The following is a 27,933-nucleotide window of genomic DNA, read 5'->3' on the forward strand; positions in this document are numbered from 1 at the left end:
GCTGAAATCATCATTGAAATTCATGAAATTGGAATTGAACATCTCCAGATTGTTCCGCACAAATTGACTGACGACCAAAAATTGCTCAGAATCCAACATTCGAAGGACGATTTTTGAACAAAAATCACATTTTAATCATTAACCACTCCCCGTATTCACCTGATATGGCACCGTGCGACTTCTATCTTTTCGGAGAAATGCATTTGCTCATGAAAGCAAACCGTTATGCAGACGTAGATACCATTCAAAAGGCTTGCATCGGCATATTGGCATATTGACGTCAGTGGGGACTGTTTGTCGCCCGTTCGAACGGTATCTTAGCCCCCTCTTTCTTGTTTTCCTTATAAAATAAATTACAATTTCAAATTCAAATTTACGAACGCTCGAATTATAACTTAGAATAAAGAAAGTAAGTAATTATATATGAAGATCTAAGTAAAAAATCGCATTACCCTATAGTTTATGGTGATATTTGCTGATTTTGTAATCTCACTCTGCATCATAACACCACGCAGGAGCATTTGCAATTTACGAGTCTCAAAAGAAAAGTCTATGTCGTTTTGTGTTATGCCATTTTTTTCATATACACGAATTGTTCCCACAGCTCCTGTTATATTGTTACCATTTATGGCCAATAACATTTTCGGTTTGTAAATCCAAATATTTCGTTCTTGTAAGCCTTTGAGTTCCATATTCAAATGAAGACTACTGACGTTATTCATTTGTAATAAAAAATCGAATCGTTTGTAAATCGCACCTCCTAAATATTGGCATATGATTGATGCTTTATTAAGTCCATGTGTAAAAAGAAGTGATGAATTAAAGCTTTCTGGGCACATGTTAATATTAGCCGATATCGAACGTTCATGATAGGATCCGGGCGTATGGAATATAAATGCCCACTTTGAGTTATTTTCCTGTTTGTTCGATGTAAATTCGAAAGTCCATTTTTTTGTAGTAGGGTCAGATTTTGATAACACAATACTGAAGTTCAGAGGTCCGCTTAGAATATGTCCAGGATAGATGGTTTGTTTAGAGTTATTAAGATTTGGAACGCTGTAGTCAATACACATTTTCAAACCAAATGTAGTTTCCAACAAAGACCATGTGCAAGTAGTATTGGATATACGTGAATGAACACCAGTCTGCGGTTCGTCTTCACTCTTTGTGATTTTGATTAACTCCGATTGCACACTTAACACTTCACTAGTATTTTGTGGTAAGTTAAACGAGAATGAAACTAAATTCTTACCATTTACAATAAGGTCTGCTTCAACCTCCGTGTTTGAATAGAAAGTACTTTTCACTTTAATACCCGCTTGCGCATAAAACATATCTGATTTCATTGTTCCTACAAAATTAACTAATATTGATGGCTTCAATTTGCCTTTTATACCGAAGTTCCATTCTGAAGCATTTGGATTCATGTTATTTATATATCCTGATGTACGTAGATCAATAGAAGAAGCGCCAAATAAATCGATTGATAACGGTAAACCAATCATTAGAGGCGCAATATAAGAAGCTTCAAGAAATATGTTTGATTTTGTATAAGTAATTTCATGGCCAGAAAATATTTCCGAAATCTTTTCCAAAATATTAAATTCATTGACTAGCTTCGCGAAATCATGTATATCATTTAAAGCGTAATAATGTAAGTCATTTCCAAAAATGCGCACTCCAAAATAAGCTTTAGGATTGTTGTAGTCATATTTAAGTGTATATCCTATATTTTTTATAAGTTTTTGTAAATCTTTTCTATAATTATTTACATCTTTAATTAGGATTGATCGTTTCAGGAGACACTTAGTTTTACAGAAGTCATCTCCAAGAGACGATTTCTTAAGCAATGTTTCCTTTTTAGAGCTTTGATTAAATAACGAAAGATTATTATCGATTGAATTATTTGATCTTGTACCTGGAATACATTTTATATTCAATAGTCTTTAGTACGCACTTTAGGAGTATAAATTATAAAGAACTTACCAGAACTATTTTTCTTTAAACTTTCAGACCATTTTCCGAATATATCCAACACATGTTTTAAACCGTTTTTTTTTAATATACTTCCCTCATTGAACCATTTTTCCGGAATAATCATCGAACTTATTAGTTCGTCAAAACCTTCGGCCCTTGTTGTAAGCTCCAAAAAGTTTACCGAATGGCCGAAAAGGTTAGATGTAAAATTAAACGTCAACATGCGTGGTAGGTATGACTCTGTACCAAAAATTACATTCATATCCACAGTGCTACCTTTAAAGGACACAAAAAGAAATTTGATAAAAAAATAAAAAACAAATTATAGCGCTTTCTTTTCTCGAAAAAGTGTATACATAAGTATTATATTTTGCTTTAAGAGTATTATCTTCTGATCAGTTATTATGCTAAGCCTAATTGAAAATTTGTAAATATTATCAAACTTAGGGTACTAAAGGGTTTGTCCGGAAAGTAAAAGGACCGATTTTTTCCGCCGTGACTGAGCATGAACCCCCGAACAGAATTCATTAGAGGGCGTTCCTAGCCAACGAACGAGCGGCTGGTCAGTTGTCTTTGAGCACCTGTAGAGTCACGACAAATATTTTCGCGCGACGTGTTTCTGTTAGTGGTGCAAGCCGAAAATGCAGCGTTCGTTAGAGCAGAGGTACGCGATTAAATTCTGTGCGAAACTCGGTAAATCTGCGATAGAAACGTTTGATGTGATCTAGCAGGCTTACCATAACGTTAATTTAGCAAGAAGTGGTGTGTTTAGGTTGCACCAGGCCGTTTTGGAAGGGATCGCTGATGAAGACCGGAAGAATGAGCAAACACAAAGTGAAGAAAGATGCTCATTGTCTTTTTTGATATCAAAGTAATCATCCACCATGAATTGTTTCCTCCTGAACAAACCATCAACGCCAAATTTTACGTGAAAGTCCTCAAGAGCCTTAAACGAAGGGTCAATCGGGTCCGACAAGACATCGCAACCGATTGGAAGTTGTACCACGACAACGCCCCGGCTGACACTGTCTTTCTTATAAACAGCTACCTAACCAATGCTGGCTTCCGCAGCCAACCTCCAGCGCAGATGTGGCCACCTCGTACTTTTCTGTTTCCCGCATGAAAAAGCCGATGATCCCAAGCAGCATGCACCTCGGCTCTCAAAGCTATTCCGGAGAATGCCTTCCGTGACGCTTTCAATGGTCCCGCTGGCGCTGCATCGACGCAGAAGGAGGCTATTTTGAAAGAATTGTAACGATTGGTTCAATAAATTTTTTTACATCGACTCAGCCCTATTACATTTCGGACAAATCTTATATATATAATTGCCACTTGTTTTTTGAAAAAAAAAAAACACTATAATCTCCAATTTTGCAAACTCACCGAAATTAAACTCGTCGAAGAACAAAGTTTGTTGATAGTTACGGGAAAATTTTCGAATATCTAATTCATATTTATTCGAGATATCGTCATCAAGCAGCAAAGTCTGGACTGCAATATATAAGGGTGATGATGACTTTGCTAGATTCTTCAGATGCGACCATACAAATGATCCAACTTGATTAATTTCTTCAAATTTTAAAGTATTTTTTATTTTCTTGATTGAGAAGTAGTCAGGACAAATCATAAATTGTAAATATGCTGCAATTCGTACTTCTGAATGAATGTTAAAGTTTGTGAAGATATTTAAAAATAAGGGACGATGTAAAGCACAATCCGTCCGTCTAAATATATAGACTGATTCTAAACGAAGATTCAACAACACATTCTCATCCAATATTACTTTATGCAGTTGGGCAATAAATTGTTCCGATAATAAGCCGATATTTCCAAGACCTTTCATTATAACAATCAAACGTTCATGTAAACGCTTTTCACCATGGAATGAATTAAAAATTTTGACAAATTCTGTTTCAAGGGAATTTGTGATCAGTTTAACTCGCATATTTTGTTTGCAATTAGAATGATATAGACAAAAGCTGCGTATAACAGCGGCTGTACATAATGTGTATTCGGGTTCATCCTTGACTCGCGAGAATTCAAGAATAGTGTAAAATGTTTCAACAGTATCTTCATCGGGACGCCTTATAAATGATAGAGTCTTAAGCCAATTTAGTGCCACTTTTTTGGGTACACTATTTGTAAGAAGTTGGTCCCGCATGAGCTGATATGATGCAGGACTCCCAATATAAGGTAATGCGTCGATAACATGATTCCTGAAAAAAAAAAATGAAAATACAAATAAAAACCAAACAAAAAGCAATATGTTTAAATTTTGTCTTCAATATGGAATACGTATAGTGTAATAAACATTCAAGGTTGCTACGGCAAAAGTTTTGACAACTTTGAAATTATATTTTTTTAAGACAAAGTCTGTTCAAATTGGTCGGTTCCACAGTCTTTGAAATAAATTTGTGTTATGTTATTATCATTGGTAATGCTTATAGAAATAATAGTAAATTGTATCAAATATCTTATTTAAAGTGAAAAAAACATTTTTATTTTGCAAAAATCGAGTTTGAGAAACGAAGGGAAGTATGCAGTGTGCACTGAATTTTTTCTCATTCTCCCAAAATGTCATGTTTAAGTTGCTTAAGGCTGTCATATTGCTCAAATATGTGTACATTTTGCTTGAAAGAACTTTCCACAGTAATTTTCGAATCTGGACTGAAGACAGGCCACTGCAGTAATCCAATTTTCCGAGAAATAAAGAACGCCGCTGTCTTCTTCGCTATATAAATCGGTGCATTGTCTTGCTGGAAAATCATCATATTCATCACAGTACAAATTACCAGCCAAATCAAAGAGTTCACTTTCTAACAAATCAGTGTAGATTTCTGCATTCATATGCACAAAGCATATTTTGGATTTGCCTTTTGATGAAAATGCTACCCATAACGTTACACAGCTTTGATTTCTTCGTTCCAAAATTTATAATAAAAAAAAATGTATTGTACTTGTACATATTATTTTTGTCATCTAAAATCTTTATTCATGCACACTACTTATTTCCAAATGTTTAGGTCTGATTTTTATATTTCCAGGGTCCAAACTTTTTAAAGAAATTTTTCAAATTTAATGGGGAGTCATCAGTCCGAGTTGCTGCGAACGGCGCCGAATCGACTCTCCACGATCTTGATGTACAACTCTCAGCTACCGCTTCTATATCTTCTTCACTGCGTGCTAGACTTTGTTCATTTGGTAGAATATTATCCAATAACGAATGCTAGGTCTCAAAGTATTTGATGGTATTGCGAGTAGTACATTCAGTAGGTCGACTTTATTGACCAAAAGTGAGCGAATTGCGTAAAACACTTTTTTACAGAACGTAAATTTTTTCATAAAGTTGAACAATTTTGCTAAGGCGTAAGTCTTTCCATGATAAAATGCCAAACAAGCATAGCATGACAGCTTTACACGACTCAACGTAAGGTTATTCAAAAAAGTGTCTACTTGAACCCGTTATATATACTTAGGGTTAGGATCTTTGTTGGTCCGCGGCCAACTCTATTATATATTAAGGGGATTCTCTTGCTCTTTCAAAACCCTTGCATTGCTTGTACGTATTGCACGAATTTTAGAATTTACCAATTGGTGTTACGACACAACAAAAAAACACATGCAGTTAAGAAAATTTGCAACGCTGTGCCAGCTGTCATTTTACATAAAGACATATTTCGCCATTAAATTGTTGAGGAAGGTAAGTTTTAGAAAGATTCTTATAAATTCTATTTAATGCAGAAGGCGCCCAAATTCGCAATAGTCATTCATAATAAATTTACCGAATCAGCTGTTCATACGTATACTACTAGATTCTGCAAATGGTGCTCTCATGACCTTGCATATTACGGTATAGGATTTCTGCATTTTGTGACATCATGCAATCTTGCAAATGTAACTTGTTTATTTTTTATTAGCGAACCTGGCTGAAATGCACAGTCTGTCTTTCAAATAGTAACTGAACTTATTGATAACTTAATTCTATTTACTCATGCTAAGCAAAGGATTACTAAATTATTTCATAGCGGCCACCAAAATATGCTGTGTTTGCCGGCTATGCAATGAAATCCGCTCATTTGTTTAATGCAAAAAAGTGGTAATAATTTCTTCTAGAAAAGTCAAAAATTCACCTCAAGAGAAGGTGATGGAAATTGACTGTTCTAGTTTATTGCCAATAAAACCCAGGGTTTCAATGAAAGTGGCATTATGAAATTACTTTCAAAATAGCAAAAAGGTTTTGAACAAAGCGGTATACATTTTACCAGAAATGGGTCATTTTGCCTATTCTAAATGATATCTTCCACTTATTGCAAAAATTATAGGTTCATTTTAACTAGACCTTATATAACTTTTTTTTCTTTTAGTATTGTTTCCTTGAGTGTGGATATGGAAGGACTGTATGACAAATTTTACGCTCTGGCATACTCAACAGATGAATGAGGTTTGAGTCGTTCTTCAAATCATTTTTCATCACGCATATCAACAGATTGCGGGAAAAGTCAACTAGAGATACGGAAATCATTATATTAGACATCAATGCCGCGACCAATTTCATTCAAAGCTAATCCACTTTCGATGACATGAAGTCAACTACTTTCCCGAAAGTCGTTATATTAGTGCTATACCTGGTGTAGCTAATGGAAAATTCGCTTCTATACCTTTAATGCTGTATTATGATGAAAAATAAATTTAATGGTTCTGACGTTTTTACTTACACGGTTACATCCTTTTTAGTAGTTAATATCATAACCTTTGCGGTCTTACTCTCCCCTTTTTTATATATGTACATATGAGGTATGACAATTAAGTAATTCCGTATATTTGAAAATTGTTCTACAACTCTGCCATCCCCTTCAAAGTAGTCTCCTTGAACAGCTCTACAGCGATTCCAACGCGTTTTCCATGCTTCGTAACATTTATGGAACGCTTCTACTGGGATGTCCGCGAGTACCCTCGTCACGGCCACCTCAAATGGGTTCCTTTAACCACTGAGTTTGTTTTAGGAAAAAAAAGCCACAGGGTGATATGTCGGGCGAATAAGGCGGCTGTTGTAACACGGCGATCCCTTTAGAGGCCAAACACTGGAGCACGCTGAGGGCGGTGTGGCACGGCGCGTTGTCATGATGAAGGATCCAGTTACGAGCGATGTCTGGGTGCACCCTGTTGACTCGTTTTTGCAATTTTTCGAGTACTTGGCAATAGTAGACTTGATTCACAGTTTTCCCCGGTGAAACTAGTTCTTTGTGGACGATTCCACAACTATCAAAAAATGCAATAATCACCGTTTTCACTTTCGACTTGCTCATGTGAGCTTTTTTCGGGCGGGTGGCGCGCGGATCGCCATCGAAACACCTGGGAACGACTAAGACTACTATCACCATAAACTCTTACAATTTTAGCGTACGTTTCCGAAGCTGTTTCGCCCAATCTGCCGCGACGCGTTGCTCTTGATTTCGTTTTTCCATTTTTGTGACGAGCACTACAAACACATGTCTACTCAACTTGACGCAGCAGGCAAACTAAACAAGCTAGAGCGATGGTACATATATCAATGGAGAGGGGAGGGATGCTGGAAAAAGAGAAAGGGAATTTCAAGGTCACAGTTTTACCACAAGCGCGGCAATAAAATCAGTCTCATTACCTAATTGTCAAACCTCGTACATATGTATAAACAGAAATGCACCATTAAATCAGTATATAGGGGATGATATACAACCAAAAAGCTATCCGTCAATATTCGGTTATGAGCAAAAATGTATTACTTGGTGCAGTTCTCCGGTTTGTCGCTAAAAAATGCTCCGACTCAGGTGGAACTCCTAAAACCAAAGAGCTCAAAGTCTCTGAAAGTGAGTTCAGTGCCGATAATTTCACTTTTCCATTAGCACAACATAATCCCGGAGTTTCATTTTTGAATGCTTTGCAATGTCCACAAACTAAAGACATTAATCCAATATAAACTGATGCGCGCAACTATATTCCGATGTATGAGCACACTTGAACACTGCTCGATTCAAATTTCCTAAAACACGTGTCCTAACAGCTATAGGTTGGTATCCAGCTCTCAGGTAATTGCTCAAGGAAAAAATACATTATTTCTCCAAGTAATTTTGACAGCTGGTTAAGCATTGTGAATTATCCACATTAGAAGAGCAAGAGAGAATAAACAAAGAAAATAAACTTTGTGTGTAATATGTATGTATGTACATATGTGTATGTAACATAAATATTTTCATTGCGATTAAAGGAATGTTGTTGATGATTGGTAGGTTTTATACAACATGTTATGTTGATTTGATGTTTCTTCGCAAAACCAGGTTTGCCATATTCACATTTTATTGAAAAAAAGTATTAAAAATTAGTACTAGATTTCGTTAGAGCTGCATACTAGCACAAGTAAATTTTTTATTTTCATTTATTTATTTATTTAAAAGAGAAATAATTATAAATAATCGATCCACTTATAGATATAAAGCACTGGCTGCCAGGGCCTTCAGCTTATGTTATGAAATCTTAGTCTATTATATTCACATTTGAGATCGATTTATATAACGTAAATTTAGATACAATAAAAAGGATAAATTTCAAAGCAAAAGTAAATGGGTGCATGTATGTAACTAAACTAAATATTTAATTTGCAAAACGAAATATATTTAGATATGATTTCTATGTTACTGTCATCAGTCCGTTCTAGATATAAAGAAAGTTTTTTGTTAGAAAAAACATTAGCTCTGATTCGTTGAAGTGCCGGGCAGGTATCGAGGAGGTGTATAAATAACTGTGACATCATTTGATCCGCAGAACACGCAATTTGGTTTATTTACTCCATTTAAGATGTGAGCATATGTAGCAGTTGTGTGTCCTATTCGAAGTCTTATAAATTTCCTTATATTTTTACAAGTCGCTTTTCCTGGGTATAAAAGCTTTGTTCCCGCAGGATTAAATTTTTTGTAGTGGTGATCGTGATTACTCCATTCTCTTACTTGGATTAAATTTACGTATGTTTCAACAAGTCTGCGTATATCTTTATCGGTGAAATAGTCAAAGAAGTGAAGTAGTTGTTTGGAAGCTTCTTTAGCTTTTTTATCGGCAATTACGTTGCCATGAATTCCGATATGGCTAGGCACCCACATTATTTTTATACAGTTATTGCTTTGCAATAGCATGCTACGAATATTAGATATTAAAAATGCATTATTGTTATTAAATATAGCTTCAATTGCAGATCTACTGTCGGTACATATAATGCATTTATTTCCCATTCGGGAAGCAAATTGTACTGTCTCAAATATTGCGGCTGCTTCAGCAGTAAATACCGAGCAGTAGGATGGCAAGGAACCGACCATAATAGTAACACCTAGCTGGTTTGTCACAGCAAACGTTGTGCTGGTGTCTGACTTGGATCCGTCCGTATAATACAAGTTCCAATCATCATTTAAGGACTCTAATACCGCATTAAACATTTGTTTGTATTCATTATTGCTGGTAGAATATTTTGGGTACTTAAGTAGGATGTTGATGAGTGATGAATTTGGAAGCGCACTTGGAGGATACTCTGAAGTTTTAAGAAGTGATGGAGTGGTTACGATGTTCAGCTGTTGAACTAGACTTAAGCAACGCATAATAGTAGACGGCTTACGACTAGTCTTAGGATTTCGTATAGAACAATTGATTTGCGAAAAAATTAATTCATTTCTGCAGTGAAGTAGCCTCGGTATAAGCAGCATGGTGTTACGCATGGTCCGGTAGTTTATATGTGGTAATCCAGCTTCAGATAGAATTGCCTTAATTGGTGACTTTGGGAAGGCGCGAATGCTTCTTCTGACTGCTGCGTGGTAGGGTGCGTTCAAGAGCTTAATGTTTGTATTAGCGCAATGTCCGTAAATACAAAGTCCGAAGTCAATTTTAGATAATATTAAAGCTTTTGTTATATTGACAAGAGTATTTGTATGTACTAAGCAGTATTTAGAAGATAAGAATTTAATTATATTCAATCTAGAAAAAAGACTTACTCTAACATATTTACAATGCTCTTTGAAAGTTAATTTGTTGTCGAATATAAGTCCTAAGATTCTTAATTTATTAGTATGTGGGAGATCAACGTTTGAAAAGGATATATTAGGAGAGGAGCACTTCTGTTTCCGACATATGTGAAAAGTTTTACATTTGCTAGGCGATATATTAGGGCCTGACATTTTTGACCAATTACTTATTTTATTCAATATATTTAAAAATATGTGTTTAACTTGGTTTAGATCTTGAGTTTGAGAGAATATTAAGACATCATCGGCATAGATGCAGTGTTTGACAGCTTCACTAGAACTTATAATTGTACTTATTTCATTGAACGCAATGGTAAATAACGCAACAGAAAGAGGTGATCCCTGTGGTATACCGTTAAATAGATCGTGTAGGCCGGATTTATGCTTATTGGCAATAACAAAAAATTTGCGGTGGTTCAAAAACGATTTTATTATATTATATAGTTTTTCGCCAACATTCCATTTTTTAAGTTCCCTGAGTATCATGTGAGGACCAATCCTGTCAAATGGTTTTTCAATGTCTAAACTTTGCACAGAAACGTGATTTCGGTTTAACAAAGCCGTAGAGGCATAGTGTTCGAAAAATAACAGAGCGTCAGTTACTCCTAAACCTTTTTGGAAGCCAAATTGTTGGGGTTTTATAAAAGCGTTTGCTTTGGCAAACCACATAACTCTTACAGATATTATTTTCTCCAGAATTTTGGACATGCAAGGAAGTAAGGATATGGGTCTATAATTTTCTATTTGAGAAGTAGGTTTAGGATTTTATTGTAAAGATAAATTATACTTATTTTAAGGGATCGAGGGAGATTTTTAAGGATGAGATAGGAAATTTTGTCCAATCCTGGAGTTTTACCAGTCATCGATGCAATTGTTACATCGATTTCACTTAATGTGATGGGAGCATCTGCTTGGACGGTTCTGGGTGAGGGAAATGGGTTATTGTAGTTTTCAGAGATTGTTTGGCTTTTTAAGGTGTTGAAATCATTGTGAAAATTATGACTGTTGGAATTATCAGACCATGTGTCCGCAAACTTCTGAGTAATGTCTTGAGGGTTATAAATAGGACCTTGGGCTGGATGTATAAATGGTATGCTGGATCGTTGTGAGGAGCCTGTAAGAATTTTAATGTCTTACCAAATTTTTTTTGTGCTCGAAAATGGGTTGATATTGGCGGTGAGTGTTTCTAAAGCTTTTCGTTTGGCAGACTTTAATTCTTTTCTAAACACCGCGTTCGCTTTTTTATAGCTTATGAAATTACTGTCAGCTCTGGAATGTTTGTATTTGGACCATAATGTTTGTTTATTGTTCCTTAAAATTTTTAGGAGATTTGACCAATATGGCAATTTAGCATGGAAATGCTTGGTACAGGACTGGGGTATCGCGTAATGTGTTGCAGATCGGATGATTGTTTTAATAGCGGCAGCTTCAGCGTTTATGTTTTTTGCCAGGGGTTTGTTGTCCGAAAATAAAACAGAAAGACGATGAAAGTTTGCCCAATCTGCCTTCTCCGTTAAGAACTTTGATGTGAGTCTTACTTTATACCAATTAGGGATGGAAATGGAGGTTATAATCGGAAAATGGCCACCATTATGGAGGTCTTGAAGTGTATTGGAGGAAAGTTTGGGTGCAATTGGTGTGGAGGCAAGGGTGATGCCGGGATGGGTAAACGTTTTATGAGTGGAGAAGTGAGTGGGTGATCCATCGTTAAGGACGACTAGGTTGTGAAAAAATATTATATCCTCAATGATTTCTCCTCTTTTATTACTAGCAGGAGAACCCCACAGCGGGCTCCAAGCATTAAAATCTCCTAACAAAACAATTGGGGCAGAAATAGTGTTGATGATATTACTAAGATCCCTATTAGTAAAGTTCTGATGAGGCGGGATGTAGCAATTGACAATAGAGATTTTGAAGCCTATGTCAATTTCCAACGCCAAGCAGGAAATGCCGGAAGTGACCGGGATGAGTTTATGGTTGATTGAGTTTTTAACGAGAATTGCAATGCCTTGCTTACAGGAAGTGTTTTGACTAGGGGCATGCGAATATTCGAAATTTCGAATTATTCGACGCGAATCGAACCGAATTATTCGATTCGAGATTCGACCCGAATATTCGCATTATTCGAATTATTCGAACTATTCGAATTACTCGAACTATTCGAATTACTCGAACTATTCGAATAGTTCGAATAATTCGAATAATTTTAATATTTGACTATTTGCATGATTTTTTAATTAGCGCCAGTAGTATCTGAATTTCTGTCATGCATCCGACGTACATTTGTCATTTTCGTTTAAAATTTTCAAAAAATCCATCGACCCATATATTCGCATTATTCGAATAGTTCGAATAATTCGAATAGTTCGAATAATTCGAATAGCTCGAATAATTCGAATTATTCGAACTATTCGAAATATTCGATATTTGACTCGAATATCGAATCGAATCTAAGGATTCGATTCGACTCGAATCGAACTGGATTCGCATACCCCTAGTTTTGACTGCTATTAGAAAAGTAACTTGTGTAGTTTTTAGGAGAATACGCTATCTTATTAGCGGGGAGATGCGTCTCTTGTAAAGCAACGATTTCAGGAGAAAATTCATTAATTAAAATGTTTAAATCAGGGTAATTATTAAATAGTCCGTTTATATTCCATTGTAATATTTTAATCATATTTCATTTGTATTTGGAAGTCTGTAGGGAGGTAGGATAAGGGAGAAAAATGGAAGCGCTTCGCGCATAGAGCATTTACCATCTGTTTTAATTTTTATTACTTGTTTCAATTGAACAAACTTTGGGCAAGATTTACTGGAAGCGGGGTAGCTGCCAGAGCAGTTTGCGCACAAAGTGCGAGAGCATACTTCTAGAGAGTGAGGAGGGAGTGCGCATGAGTCGCAGGTGGATGTTTTATTACATCGCTTTGCTGTGTGGCCGAACAATTGGTAATTTTTACACCTCATGGGATTTGGGTAGTATGGGCGTACTTTAATTGTATACCATGATACTTCCAATTTCTCAGGCAATTGATATATATCGAAAGTGAGTAAAACTACTCCGCTAGGTACTTGTTTGCCATCAACATATTTTGGAAATTTGTAAACTGACACAACACCCTGGGCTTTCAAGTTTTCTATAATTTAGTTTTCTGAAATATCATTAAGACATGGTGCGTAGATTGTGCCTTTGGAGTAATTCAGGTTGTTATGCAGCTCAATTTTTACATTACATATCCCATGTAAAGTGGTTGTTTTACAAAACTTGTTTGCGTTATTATCGTTTTTAACAAATTCCCGTCTTTTAGTTCGGATATATTGATGATTTCTGAACTAATAGCTTTTAAAGTTTTATGCACAGCAAAGCAAGAGTACTTGTTTAAAGGCTTTATTGAGTTTGATGCACTTGCCACTTGACAGGCCACTTGGCTTGATAAAAGGGCGAACCTGTTTTGCCCGAGAGGGGGTCCCTCAAGGGGCATTATTGCTTATGAAATATACACAATTAGTAGAAGCATACGTGGCTTACCAATGGAAGAAAATTTGTTATTGACTTTGCTCTAAACACAGGGGAGAAAATTACTCAAAAAAGACTGCGAAACATTGAAATCACCTTAAGCACAACCGTACGCGTTGGGTATCAGTCGATGACTGACACGTAAATTTATCACAGGAAAGTTTCTTGACCGTTTCTTAAGCGTTTTTTTATATGAAGTTTTTAAGTTTCTTGAGAGCTGGATACTTAGCTTATCTGTAAAGCCGCACGCGAACGTCCTCCCAATATTATTACGTTTTGATGGCATTAGTGAAAATTAAAAATTAAAATCTGAAAATTTTGAATTGAACACAACGAATAAAAACTTGAAAAACGCTTTAAACAATAATTAAAAAAAACAATCAAGAATACAAATAGATAAATTTGCTAAATATGCACTCATATCACACCACAATATTCCATTAAATTTTTTGTTGTGTTGCCGGTTTATAAATACGTATTATAAGAGTTTAGAATTTTGTTAGAAATAAATATTTCCAGTGCAAGTCATTTTGCTCTTAAGTAATTGCTCAAGAAAAATAATTCATTATTTCTTGAGCTGCAGTCAAGTAATTTTGACAGCATTGTGAATGATCCACATTAGAAGAGCAAGAGAAAATAAACAAAGAAAATATACTTATGTGTGTAAGTATTTAAATAGTTTCAATTAGATTTAAGGAATGTGGATGAAGATTGGTAGGTTTTGTACAAAATTTTAAAATGAACTATATTTCATAATAATTATTTTAACTATTTTAGGACGATTTTAACGATTACTTTGAATTTCGTGTTGTTGATTTCATGTTTCTTCACCAAACCAGCGTTGACATATTCGCATTTTATTGAAAAAATGTATTAAAAATTAGAACTAGATTTCTTCAGAGCTGCATACCAGCAAAAGAAAATATATCGCAAGAAATTTTTTTGACCATTTCTTAAGCGTTTTTTTATATGAAGTTTTTACATTTCTTGAGAGTGGGATCCTAAGCTTTAATTGTGAAAAGTGAGTCAGATAAATCTAATGGGCAGGATTGATAATTAAAATTATGAGTACCTTACGTTTTAAATTTCATATACGATTTCAACATGAAGTACCTTTAGTATAGAATAGAATCCTGCGAAGATGACGGAACACCTGAAGAGACATTATTTGCATCTGAAAGAGTTGTAATAAATATCACCCGTTGTGTTCTAGTATTAAGATAAGTATATATCAATGATTGAAAGCCAAGAAGATCAAGTTTATGTACAAGAGTCGAAAGATTTACTTTATCGAAATTTTTGCTAAAGTCAGTGTAAATAACATGCTTATGATTATATTTATGTTCCCTTAAACCCAATGGTTCATGGTTCACAAATCCAAGCAAATCCTTTACGAAATCCTGATGATTTTAACTTATTTAAATGGAACCAGGCGACTTTTTCAGAAATAGTTGGAGCGTTAATTACAGTATTTGGACATGCTCACGTAGTTGATATAAAAAGCGACTGCTTGATGCTTTGGTTCCCTGTTTATGGTGGAATATCCAAAGACATTTTCGGGTACCCAAATTGTAGTGGCATTTGGCTATGCTATCTCTATTAGTAATGAGAGAGTGCAGCTATAATGAAAGTACTTGTATCTTTATTTGGAACTACAATATTTATGTCGGTATTCTGCGTGAGACGATTGTCTCATGTCTCTAATAGTGACTATAGTAATTTAGTGATTCTGTTAGTCAGGAGTCTCATTTTGGTATTCTGGCAGTTACAGTATAGTAGTATACTGTAAAGTAGTATACTCTATTTGCCAGAATACCTAAATGAGACTCCTGACTAACAGAATCACTAAATTACTATAGTCACTATTAGAGACATGAGACAATCGTCTCACGCAGAATACCGATATTAGACTTAGTACAAACTTTCTTTTTTCACATAAAACGGCATTTAAATGGTACGTCAATACCGATACCAGTGTTTAAGGAAGAGGTAATAAAACAATAAATGTATCTTAATATATACAATTTCTAATTAAGGAAATTTATTTTATATGTGTTGTTTGTTACGTAGGTTGCCTCTTATATTTCGGGATTTAGCAACACTAACACCGTAATCTGCGAACTCAGAATTTTATCGTAAAGTTTGAAATTTTTGATGCCTTAGGATGTTTTGACATACGAGCGCTTGTTTACAGTAACTTATAATATTCTTCTCGACCAAAAATGGGATTTATTCGCGAACATTCTCGCGCGATTATTTTTTACATCTTTCGTCATGGATTAACTTATCAAGAGTGCATAGATGAACTTAGTTCACTTTTTGACGATTATTTTTTACTTCTTTCGGCATGGATTAACTTATCTCGAGTGCATAGATGAACTTAGTTCACTTTTTGACGATGAATTATGAGCCAGTGTTTATCGATGGCATGGTGAATCCAATCGTGGTCTGCGCTAATTGATATTGCACGGTCGTCATGTGACACATCGAGGGATTGAGACAACTAAATGAATTGTTGGGACTAGCATGCATTTAATATTGCAGCAGCAGTTAATTTTAAAAAACAATTTTTTATGTAAGATTTCGCACAATTTGTCAATCGCTCAAAAAAGTCTTGTGTCTATTGTGAAGGGAAGTATTGACCCGATTCAGTCTATTTTTGACAAACAAACATACTATTATCGGGAAACTATTATTTGTGAATTTCATATATACATATATCTCACACACTGACCAATATTTGCAGTAATACGTCAACTATACCAACAATTGATATTTTACCTAAAAGTGGGCGGTGCCACTTCAAATTTTTACATCAGCTCGTATAAAGCTCTCTCACACCCAGTGGCATAGCTACAACTTCGGGCGCCCGGGGCCAAGGATGTTCTGCCGCCCCCCTTTATCTACCTACCTACACATTTCATGAGGTGGTTCGAACAAAGGTGAATTTTTACAAAATATCTTCGATATTAAGTATATTAAATTTAGGAACTAGAAGCCACACAAATTCTGAAGTTCCAAAATTCTCACAATACGGTTTTTGAGGAAATTGATAGCAAATTTACAAGACATATTTTTAAAAGCCAAACCGGTTTTGTCTCTTTGAGTGACTTTGATAACGCACTCTTATCACACTTGCATAGGCAAGCATACACACTTACATTAGTGTAAAGTATGGGGATGGCTAACTCGTAAGGTTTATGAGAACGGACAACAATTTGAATACAAAAATGATTTAATTCGAAGCATTAAAGCGGCCTGGTCTGAAATTTCGCTTGTCTATCTCGAGAGTTTGTACAAATCCATTCCCCAACGTGTTTATAAAGTAATTTACAAACAAGGTGGCAGCACAAAATATTAATCTTTAAAAAATAATGGTTAAAAATCGTTGTTCTTGTATCTATTTATATATTTTTTCTAAATTTGTAAGTGTTTCTATTCAAGTGAACCAATAAATCAAGCAGAATATTGCAGCTGCCGAACTTTTACCGCTACGAAATACCGTTAGCTGAAATAATATTTCGATGTGTTTGTAATTTTAAACCAGTACAGTCTTAGCTTGAGTTAGCAGAAAACTATTTGTTGAAAGGTCAAATATAGAAACTTTAATCAACATTTTTTTTTCACAACAATTGTTGCCTCTAATCAAGTGAACCAGACTGTACGTATCGAGCAAGTGGATAGGCTGGAAAAAAGGTTTGATGCTCTTTACACGCAACTAGAGAACAACGACGCTGATGATCTTTTAGCGGAATTTACCAACCACTATATCGAGGTAAAAACCAAGGTGACACGTCAGCGGCACGCTTGCGGAGCTTCCGAAGCTCACAGCTCTACGACGCGGCCGTATGCTGGCGATCAAACTTCCAGCACCTTCGGTCAAGTCTACGTGATGCAGCATTGGACACGATTCGTTCATTAGGTATAAATGAACAAGATTATGATAAGGCTATTGATTTGCTAAAAGCTAGATTTGATAATAAACGCTTGAATTTCCAGGCTCATATCAGAGATATTTTTCAGCTCAAGAGGGTAGAGGGTGATAGGGTTGACAAACTTCGAGAACTCAGAGATACCGTAAATGCCCACTTGCGGGCGTTGCAAACTATGGGAACGAAGAAACAGATTGCTGACTGCTTACTCATTCAACTAGTGTCTCAAAATTTGGACGTCAAATCTAGCCCCGAAATGGGAGGAACAAACACCAGTAAGCGAAATACCTACATGGAATTCAATGGCTAGATTTTTGGAACAACGCTGCCAGCAGGTGGAAAGTGTAGAGAATATCCTTGGACTTCTGGAAAAACAGGTAGGCAAGAAATTGTCAAATCACATCAGTCGCGAGGTTCTTTTAACGGCAGCTGCAGTTGGATGCATATTGTGCAGTTCTAGTGAACACAAAATCGCAAGGTGTAAGCAGTTTCTTGGCCTTTCTCCCACAATGCGCTATAAAGAAGCAAAACGGTTAAACTTATGCTTGAATTGCCTTCGAGTCGGGCATTTACTTAAAGACTGCAAGTCAGGACGCTGTAGACATTGCACGTCGAAGCATCTGCTTTATCAAGACACAAATTCTTTTCCTACAATATCACAACCAATGGTTTCTGATAAACCACCGCAGCTATCACAACCAACTACGTCTAATTCGTTCAACCCGTACTCGGTTTCTTCTTCATCTTTCGGTCCTTCAGCTTCTGCACTCGTTGCATCTGAAGTTCAGGCTAGCGTTGCTGACAGAGAGTTCGTTCTCTTAGCAACCGCCATAATTTATGTAAAAAATCGATCTGGCTCCCTCATTCCCTGCAGGGCTTTCACCCCCATCATCACCGATGTTCAACCATCTCGTTCTTCAAAGGGTATTAATTGGAATATACCACAAAACATACGGTTAGCAGATCCACACTTTTTCGAACCGCAGCGCGTTGATATGCTCATTGGAGCTAGTTTATTCGTTGACCTGCTCTGCGTCGGAAAATTTACCACTTTTATAAAAAACAAAGCTATGATGGGTTGTATCAGGCGCAACAACATACAACATTTCGAAGCTGTCTTGCTTAGCAGCCATCGACATGGCTCTAGCAAATGACACAGATGACGACTTACATAACATAGTTCAACGCTTTTGGGAAATAGAGAATTGTATTGACTTCACACCAAAGACTACAATTGCTCTAGCAAATGACACAGATGACGACTTAAATAACATAGTTCAACGCTTTTGGGAAATAGAGAATTGTATTCACTTCACACCAAAGACTACAATTTAGCGAAGAGCATTTTATAAAAACCCATAAGCGATTGGAGTCTGGTCAGTTTTAAGTTCGATTACCAACAAAATCACCTTCTTGCGAACTAGGAGAGTCGTATCAACAGGCTATCAATCGATTCAAGGCTTTAGAGCGGAAATTTCAGCGCAACTAAAACAACAGTATTCGTCATTTATTAGGGAGTACTTTGATTTGAACCATATGCCAGTCGTTGACACTATACCAAAGCAAATTCCAATGAATTCTATGCCACATCACTGTGTTTTAAAGGCTGATAGCACACCAACAAAATTGCGTGTGGTTTTTGATGGCTCTGCGCCATCCAGCAATGGACTTTCGTTGGATTCGATTCTGATGAAAGGACCAACCATTCAACTTCCACTTCCACTTTTTGATATTCGATTTCGCACCTTTAAAATTTCTCTTACTGCAGTCATTTGTAAAATGTATCGCTGTGTAAGGATATCTAATCCAGACAACTTCCTGCAGTGCATAATATGGAGGGACAAATCTAATGAAGATTTTAGCATTTTTAAGTTAGATACCGTCACCTATGGAACGAAGCCAGCTTCTCTTCTAGCCATTCTTTCAATGCAGCAGCTTGGCCGTGATGAAGCTCATGTTTATTCCGTTGGAGCCGAAACGATACACCATGGATTTTATGTGGATGACATGATTACCGGTGCAGACTCGCTGGGCGAAGCAAAGATATTAAATGAGACTAAAAAGTGTTTGTCTCTCGGAAATTTTCACTTGAGGAAATGGTGTTCGAATGATGATCGATACTTGATTGATATTGAAAATAATGACAAACAGGACTTCGACGACGGTACAAGCATAACAAAGACAATTGGATTGGTTTGGAACGCAAAGTTGGACGTTTTCATATTTTCCATTTCACCCTTCGGAACATCGGCTAAGGTAACTAAACGCATCCTTTCGGCTATAGCTAGGATTTACGACCCCCTTGGTCTGATCGGACCCGTGGTTTCCAAAACCAAAATATTCTTGCAGGATTTGTGGAGAGAGAAGCTACATTGGGACGACAGCCCAGCTCAAGGAATTCAAACACAATGGCTAGAAATATGCAATCAATACAAAGTAATTACTCGTTTTAGTTTTGACCGATACTTGCTGATGCCAGAAGCTGAAGTACAACTACATGGATTTTGTGAAGCGAGTGAGGCTGCTTATGGGGCCTGCATATACATACGCGCTGAAAGAGACGGACATATCCGAACCAATCTTCTCTGCTCCAAATCTCGCGTGGCTCCACTAAAACGTCTAACGGTACCGAGGCTTGAGCTAAGTGGTGCATTACTGTTAGCTGAATTAATCGCAAAGGTAATCAATTCTGCGCATTTCAAAGCAAAAGGGGTATTTTGTTGGTCTGACTCCACACAGTGCTATCGTGGTTGCGTAGTGAACCAGCTAATTTCAACGTTTTCGTCGCAAATCGCATTAACAGAATTCAAACTATCACAACATGTATGGTTTGGAGCCATGTTACAACAGATTCCAACCCAGCGGATATTCTATCAAGAGGAGCGAGCCCCAAGGAACTATTAAACAAGGATCTATGGAAATACGGTCCCCTTTATCTGGGTGGCGATCAATCTAACTGGCCTAAATCTCCTCTCCTACCAACAAAGGCCTTGCCCGAGGGCCGAAAGCGTGCATTTGTATTTGTTTCTACCTTAGACATGTCTTTAAGTTGCAAATTTGTTAACTCATTTGAACAATTACAGAGAGTATATGCATATATTTATCGGTTTTCCAGAAGAGCTGGAATGAGATTTTCTGGACCACTTAAAGTAAAGGAGTTACAGGAAGGAACCTTTATACTTATACGAACGATTCAAAAGGCGCATCTTCGAGATGAATACAAATCACTCGAATCCAAAGAGGCGATAAAGTCTTCATCTGAAATTCGCTCGCTCGTTCCCTTTCTCGACGAGCGTGGTTTGCTTCGAGTTGGTGGAAGACTTCAGCATTCAAATTTGGATTTTTCATCGAAACACCCAATTATTTTGCCAAAACGTCACCCGGTGACTGACGCAATCGTCAGCAGTTTTCATAGGAAACTTTTACACGCTGGACCTCAATCGCTATTAGCATCTATTCGTCTACAGTATTGGCCTATTGGCGGGCGTAAAACCGTAAGTCGAATTATTAACAAATGCGTTCGTTGTTTTCATGCCAAGCCTAAGCCTATGGAACACTTAATGGAAAATTTACCATCGGAAAGAGTTAAATGCAATCGAGCATTCCTAACTACCGGAGTGGACTTTTGTGAGCCATTTTTCTACAAATCGGACGTACGCAATAGAGCTCCAATTAAATGCTCCATTTGTATCTTTATTTGTTTCGCCACCAAGGCCGTTCATTTGGAGATGGTAAAGGTTTTGGCAACCTCTTCATTCCTCGCAGCACTTAAGAGATTTATTTGTACGCGTGGCAGACCTCAAACTATATGGTCGGATAATGCCACCAATTTTGTTGGAGACGAAAATGAGCTATCGGAACTGAAAAAACTATTTTTGAGCTAAGAGCATTGAAAGTAATTCACGAGCAGTGTGCGAGCGATCAAATTGAATGGAAGGTGATACCCCCTCGCTCTCCCCACTTTGGCGGTTTATGGGAGGCTGCAGTCGAAATGGCCAAATATCATTTTTATAGAGTTTTGGCCCTTTCTAAATTAAGCTTTGATGAGCTTTGCACACTTGTGTGCCAAATATCCGCCATTATAAATTCACGACCTTTATGTCCCATTACAGAGAGTCCTGACGATATCGAGGTGCTTACCCTCATTGGCGCACCCTTCACTTCCGTGGCAGAACCTGAGATCACTCCTCTCAATATTAATCATCTTAGCCGATGGCAGCGAGTGTGCTACCAATTCTGGAAGAAATGGCAAGCCTCACGGTATTGTGGTCGAACACGACGAATGCGTGACAAAAGACGTTTCATAACACCAAGGTAAAACACAGCATTAATCGTTTGGCCAGGTGGGACGAATTCTCGGTGTACAATACCCACGGAATCGTAAAAACAAACAGCATTGTCTTTGTATGCATTTATATGCATTTTACGACCGATGACCAAAAGCTGCTGTCACTTTTTGATCGATAACATCGATTGTAGTTGTCCAATTGTCTTAAAATTTTTGCGAAATGTCAACAAGAGATCAAACTTTTTGTTTCATGTACCCACCAATAGGTGACCAGAAACAGTTATATTTAAAAAGTTCTGTTTCTTTTGCGACAGACTTTGTATATAGGCGTAAAAGCTTACACCGATATGATGTGCCTAAATAAAAGTATTTATAATACAAACATTTGATAAAAGTGAGAAAATGATAAAATGAAAACCAAAGTTCAAATATGTATGTGTGTGTATGATGAAAAAAAACATAAAAATACAATACGAATATACATACTCGTATACGTAAATACAAAAAGTTATAAAAAATAACACATAAAAAATCGCATTCCTGGTAGACTTACAGGAATAGCAAAGAAAGTTGCAGCTGAAATCAAAAGCACAGACTTAGAAAACGTTAACTAATATAAACAAACTTTATTAATTTGAGGGCGAGACAGGGATCGCAACCTTTGTATATCGATGTATATAGAAAAACATACCACTCAAAAGGGCATTTACAGAACAATTGTTTTAAAATAATAAAACAACATATTATTATATAAAGACCCAATGTTTTCAATACGAATCAAAAAAAGCGTTAACCACACTTTTCGCTTTTTGATTTTATTCGATCGGGAATCTGGAATTCTTTCCTAAACAAATATTCCCTGAATGACTCATTGCACTTTTTACGCCTTTTTTATAAAATGCATCTAAGGAAGATAATTTAGTATCGATATCGACTATTAAAGTGGTTTTCAAGATATCCCAGTATCTAACAGTCCCAGTGGCTCACACTGCTTAATGAGTGTCAGTCAATGTATTTGGCTAAGGTTTTTGGTGTTGGTGCTCTTTTTGGGCGGCCTTGACATGGATCGTCTTCAAGGCTTCAAGGCTCGTTCGTGAATTTCAAAAATAAGTATTTTATCACTGCACAATATTAATTTTTTTTTTCCATTGTAAAAAATACTGTGTCACGGCGACACTAAATGGCTTGTAAACATAGAATGATTTGACAAATTGAAATGAAACTTCACATACGCTTATATGAAGAGTGTACCAATAAACAAACAAAATTTAGGCTAGTGGGAATGCCTTCTCTTATCGAACGACAAAACTTATTGAACAATCTGGTAGCTTTTGGCAATTAATCCCATGTTAATTTAATCAGCAAGATGATATCACGAATTGAATGTCCTTCCAAAATATAATCAACCGGAATGGTTTTTTGTACCCGGTTTAGCCTGGTATCCTAACTTTTCTTATGGAATTTCGATCCACGGCCAGGAAAACATATACCTAAATGCAAACATTCTGCCGGCCAAACCCCCGCATTTCCGAATTTCCTCTTTTATTGCGGATAGTCTTACCACCTTACTGGACGGTTACAGCGGTTTTTAATTTATGTTCCGTCCTTCGTCAAGTTTTCTCCATTATATTCTATAGTAATGATGTGGACAAGACAATCGCTGCCAGGGTGGGTATCGGTTATACGACCCATTCGCCAGTGTGCGTGTGGTAATCTGTCATTACGACTATGTTCAACCACAACCCATACATGAAGATTTGGTTCGAGCCTCATCAACTTGCTAATAGCTTGAAGTTAATTAAGATATTCATTTTGGAAATGTTTCCAAATGAGCTTACATTTTCCTATGCAAGCGCTGCCAGTTATGTGTGTCTCTCTTCTGGTTTGTATTTCATGCTAAGCAGATTGTTTTATTCCACTGTGTAAAAATATATCACAACTCTAACAGGTTATGGGCCCAAGACACAAAATAATATAGAAAATATTTCGGAAATCGTGTAAACTAAACATTTATGTACATATGTATCTGTTAAACGCGAATTGATTATTTTTAACCAAATAGTCTCGGATTTTTTTGCTTGAAGAAAAAGGCGACAAACGCGGTAACTTTCCCGTTCGAAAAGTTGAAGACGCGTGAAGACTTTGATTTTTGGAACCGCCACGCGAAATCCTATTTTGTGATAAAAAACTGCTGGAGGATAGAAATTTCGGACAAGGATAAAGAATGTGATGAGCGTGCTTTGGCTGAAATAATCTTAGTGATTGGTATATCATGCGTGGAATGCATTGTTCTCTGCATACGAAGACAAGTTTAGTGACTATGTATCAGTGCAAGAATATGTGAATGCTGTTGTGATGACGTCACTTAAAGTCAAAACGCTGCACAGTGGTCGGTCTTGTATGGAATCAGTGGCCAAAAATACTTCCACTGCCTATATTCAAGTTAAATTTTTGCCAAAGCTTTTTAAAATCTCCCTCTCCCGTTTCCCACCCCGCCACCTCCCGATGGCAACAAATTTTAATTAACTATATTAAATTAAAAAAGTTGACAAACGAAAAAAGGAATTTTTTGAATATTATTCAACTAAATCAAAAATTGATTTTAATAAAATTGATTTACTTTTGCATGATGGTTTCTTTGATGCTGATGAAAGGATCTAAGCTCAAAAGCAATCAGCTTAGCAAGCCCTAATTTGTAGCAATTCGTTAGCATCTTCACGTCATTATTGCTTGACTCGTCACATTCTTATGAGAGTTCTCCAATATAAACTGGTGTATATTGAATAACATCGGGAGCGATGTAATGACTGACGACGGAAGATAACACCAGGAATATTTTGAAGTTAATTCCTTTGCAGGATCTAGCCCAAATCTAGTACATTTAGGGTTTAATTCCTTTTGAAATTGAATTTGAACAGGACGGCAATAGCGGGTGGACGAAGGGCTGCAGTTTATCTAAATTTGTTTGTGCTCTTCATCATTTTGCGATTTTATTATCAATTGTACAGGGACATATGTCGTGACAAATAAATTATTGTATTCCAAATTATTATTTTCAAATTTCTGCTTATATTCGCTCTGACCGAAATTGCCATCAAAGCTACATATTCCTATTGATAATAGGTAATTAGAGGGCTCATTCCGTTCATTAATTACATTTGTGAGGCTATGTGGTGCAATAGTTTTTTTTATCTCAACTTCAACATCAAATTCTTTATTTGCTCAGGAAAACTGTTTTTCCTTTAAAATGTTATCATAGCAGGGTAAAAAGTTAATATCAAGTTTTTTGTTAACGAAGCTTCTAATAATTAGATACTGAAGCTTTATTAAATTTTCTTCGGTGATAAGTGATATTTCTTCACACGTTTTCTAAACACCAAATATATGATATGATATGGCCTAAACAAAGGTACGTATAAAACAAACTTTTTATAAAAGTGAGAAAATGATCAATTTAAAACCAAAGCTCAGTATCTATGTACATATATGTATGATGAAGAAAAACAATAAAATATGCACGTAAATACAAAAAATTACAAAAAATAATACACAAAAAATCGCATGCCTGGTAGAATAACATGAATAACAAAGAAATTTGCAAAAAGTTGCAGCTTAAATCAATAGCATAGACTTAGAAAACATTAACTATTATAAAAAAACTTGACTCATTTGAGGGCGAGACAGGGATCACAACTTTTTGTATACCTGAAATCGATGTATAAAGGAAAACATAGAACTCAAAAGGCTCTTATAAAACAATATATTATTATATAAAAACTACTTTGTTATAAAACATATACCTTCGTTCTCAATTCACATTTCAATTTATGGGGATTAAGCACGATTTTATATGCAGTTTAATTTATTATAAGAGATAATTTTTAAGCTATTTTCACTGCACAGTCCGCGTGTTTCTGTTGTCTCACTTCTCGCGCTTTTCGTAGCCCTTACGAATGGGATAGAGCAAAAATGTGTTTACTGTTAGTTTTATTGGTGTTTTAAGAAATAGCTTTGATACAAACAGTGGTAAATTTCAAACTTTTATTTTTTTATTTTTGGCCTATGAAATCGACCAGTGTGCGCTGGTCTCAATATAGACGATGAGCTGACAGCTTCATTAATGTTAGCAGGTCTGTCGGACGAATTTCGTCGATTCGTACTTGCCGTTGAAAATACAGAAGAGAAATTCACCATCGATAGTGTAAAAAATATTCTATTGCAAAATTTTATAGGTCAAATAAGAGTGGTAAAAAGTTTTATGTTTGTACATATATTCGAAAGAAAATCAAATTCGAAAGTGAATTCTAATAAGTTTCGATGACATTCCTGTAAGAAAATTAGTCATTTTACTCGTGAATGTTTTAATAAGACTAAGCAAAATTATGAAAATACAAAAAAAAAAGTGTTCTTTTCGCATCTTTGCTTTCTCACCACATTCGTAATAAAGCTTAGTATCCAGCTCTCAAGAAATGTAAAAACTTCATATAAAAAAAGCTCTTAAGAAACGGACAAGAAACTTTCCCGCGATAAATTTACTTGCGCTAGTATGCAGCTCTAAAGTAATCTAGTACTAATTTTTAATACTTTTTTCAATAAAATGCGAATATGGCAAACCTGGTTTTGCGAAGAAACATCAAATCAGCAATTGTTTCTTGAAGGAAATTCAAAGTAATCGTTAAATTCATCGTAAATTAGTTAAAATCATTATTATGAAGTATATTTCATTTTGAAATGTTTTAACGGGTGATTTTTTTGAGGTTAGGATTTTCATGCATTAGTATTTGACAGATCACTTGGGATTTCAGACATGGTGTCAAAGAGAAAGATGCTCAGTATGCTTTGACATTTCATCATGAATAGACTTACTAACGAGCAACGCTTGCAAATCATTGAATTTTATTACCAAAATCAGTGTTCGGTTTTTTTTTTTTTTCGGACAAATTTTGTTCAGCGATGAGGCTCATTTCTGGTTGAATGGCTACGTAAATAAGCAAAATTGCCGCATTTGGGGTGAAGAGCAACCAGAAGCCGTTCAAGAACTGCCCATGCATCCCGAAAAATGCACTGTTTGGTGTGGTTTGTACGCTGGTGGAATCATTGGACCGTATTTTTTCAACGATGCTGTTGGACGCAACGTTACGGTGAATGGCGATCGCTATCGTTCGATGCTAACAAACTTTTTGTTGCCAAAAATGGAAGAACTGAACTTGGTTGACATGTGGTTTCAACAAGATGGCGCTACATGCCACACAGCTCGCGATTCTATGGCCATTTTGAGGGAAAACTTCGGACAACAATTCATCTCAAGAAATGGACCCGTAAGTTGGCCACCAAGATCATGCGATTTAACGCCTTTAGACTATTTTTTGTGGGGCTACGTCAAGTCTAAAGTAGGGATGGCAAAATTGGTTACAGAATCGATTCTCGATTCTGATTATTTTTCTATATTTTCCGATTCTAAGAATCGATTATCCGGGGGCAAAAATCGATTCTAATCGATTTTAAATTAAAAGGACAAAAATTTATTTATTAAATCACAAGGCATAAATTGAATGAGTAATTCAAATCGATTAAATAAAACACAAAAATAGTTAAAAACAATTATATTGTTTTTTTTTTAAAATAAGGTACAGGGAACATTACATTTCATTTACATTTTTTTTTAAATAATTCAAGTTGTTTAAAGAAGTTTAATAAAATAAGTTTTTAAATAAATTTAATATATGTAAAAGAACAATAAGCTAATTGTCAGTTTAAGAAAACCATACATTTTCCGGGACAGATCTTAAAAACAGAAGCATATTTAAGTGATCTGGCGTTAATATACATATTCGTAAAGTAGAACTAAAAACGAGTATTTTAAGACATTTCCCGTGAAAATTGGCGCACGTTTTCGGAAAAGCCGCTCTCCTGAACATTTACCAGTAAATTTATCGCAGGAAAGTTTCTTGACCGTTTCTTAAGCGTTTTTTTATATGAAGTTTTTACATTTCTTGAGAGCTGGATACTAAGCTTATAACTTGAAACTGGTCACTTAATTAATGGTAAAGTCGAATGTCAAGAATCGATTCTTAATCGACTCCGACTACTGAAGATCGATTCCGAAAACTCGAGTATTTTACGAGAAAACTCGATTCTCGAGTAGAATCGGAATCGAGTTTGCCATCCCTAGTCTAAAGTCTA

The 27,933-nt window shown here is 36.0% G+C and overlaps 1 protein-coding gene across 10 annotated transcripts in view; it reads right to left on the reverse strand.

Annotated features, from left to right (window-relative positions):
• Positions 1–27,933, reverse strand: part of LOC105224506 (uncharacterized) — a 435,144-nt gene that overhangs the window by 298,920 nt on the left and 108,291 nt on the right. For 9 of the 10 annotated variants that reach the window (XM_049462163.1, XM_049462167.1, XM_049462176.1 and 6 more), the window contains 3 exons: positions 3,361–4,193; positions 1,987–2,253; positions 453–1,918 (listed from right to left, as the gene is read on the reverse strand). In XM_049462163.1, coding sequence (XP_049318120.1) covers positions 453–1,918; positions 1,987–2,253; positions 3,361–4,193 — 2,566 coding nt within the window. The remainder of the gene's footprint in view (positions 1–452; positions 1,919–1,986; positions 2,254–3,360; positions 4,194–27,933) is intronic. The other variant, XM_049462182.1, reaches the window with a different exon arrangement.

This window comes from Bactrocera dorsalis, chromosome 1 (assembly GCF_023373825.1).
Source record: "Bactrocera dorsalis isolate Fly_Bdor chromosome 1, ASM2337382v1, whole genome shotgun sequence".
In the NCBI taxonomy this organism is placed as follows: Eukaryota; Metazoa; Arthropoda; class Insecta; order Diptera; family Tephritidae; genus Bactrocera; species Bactrocera dorsalis.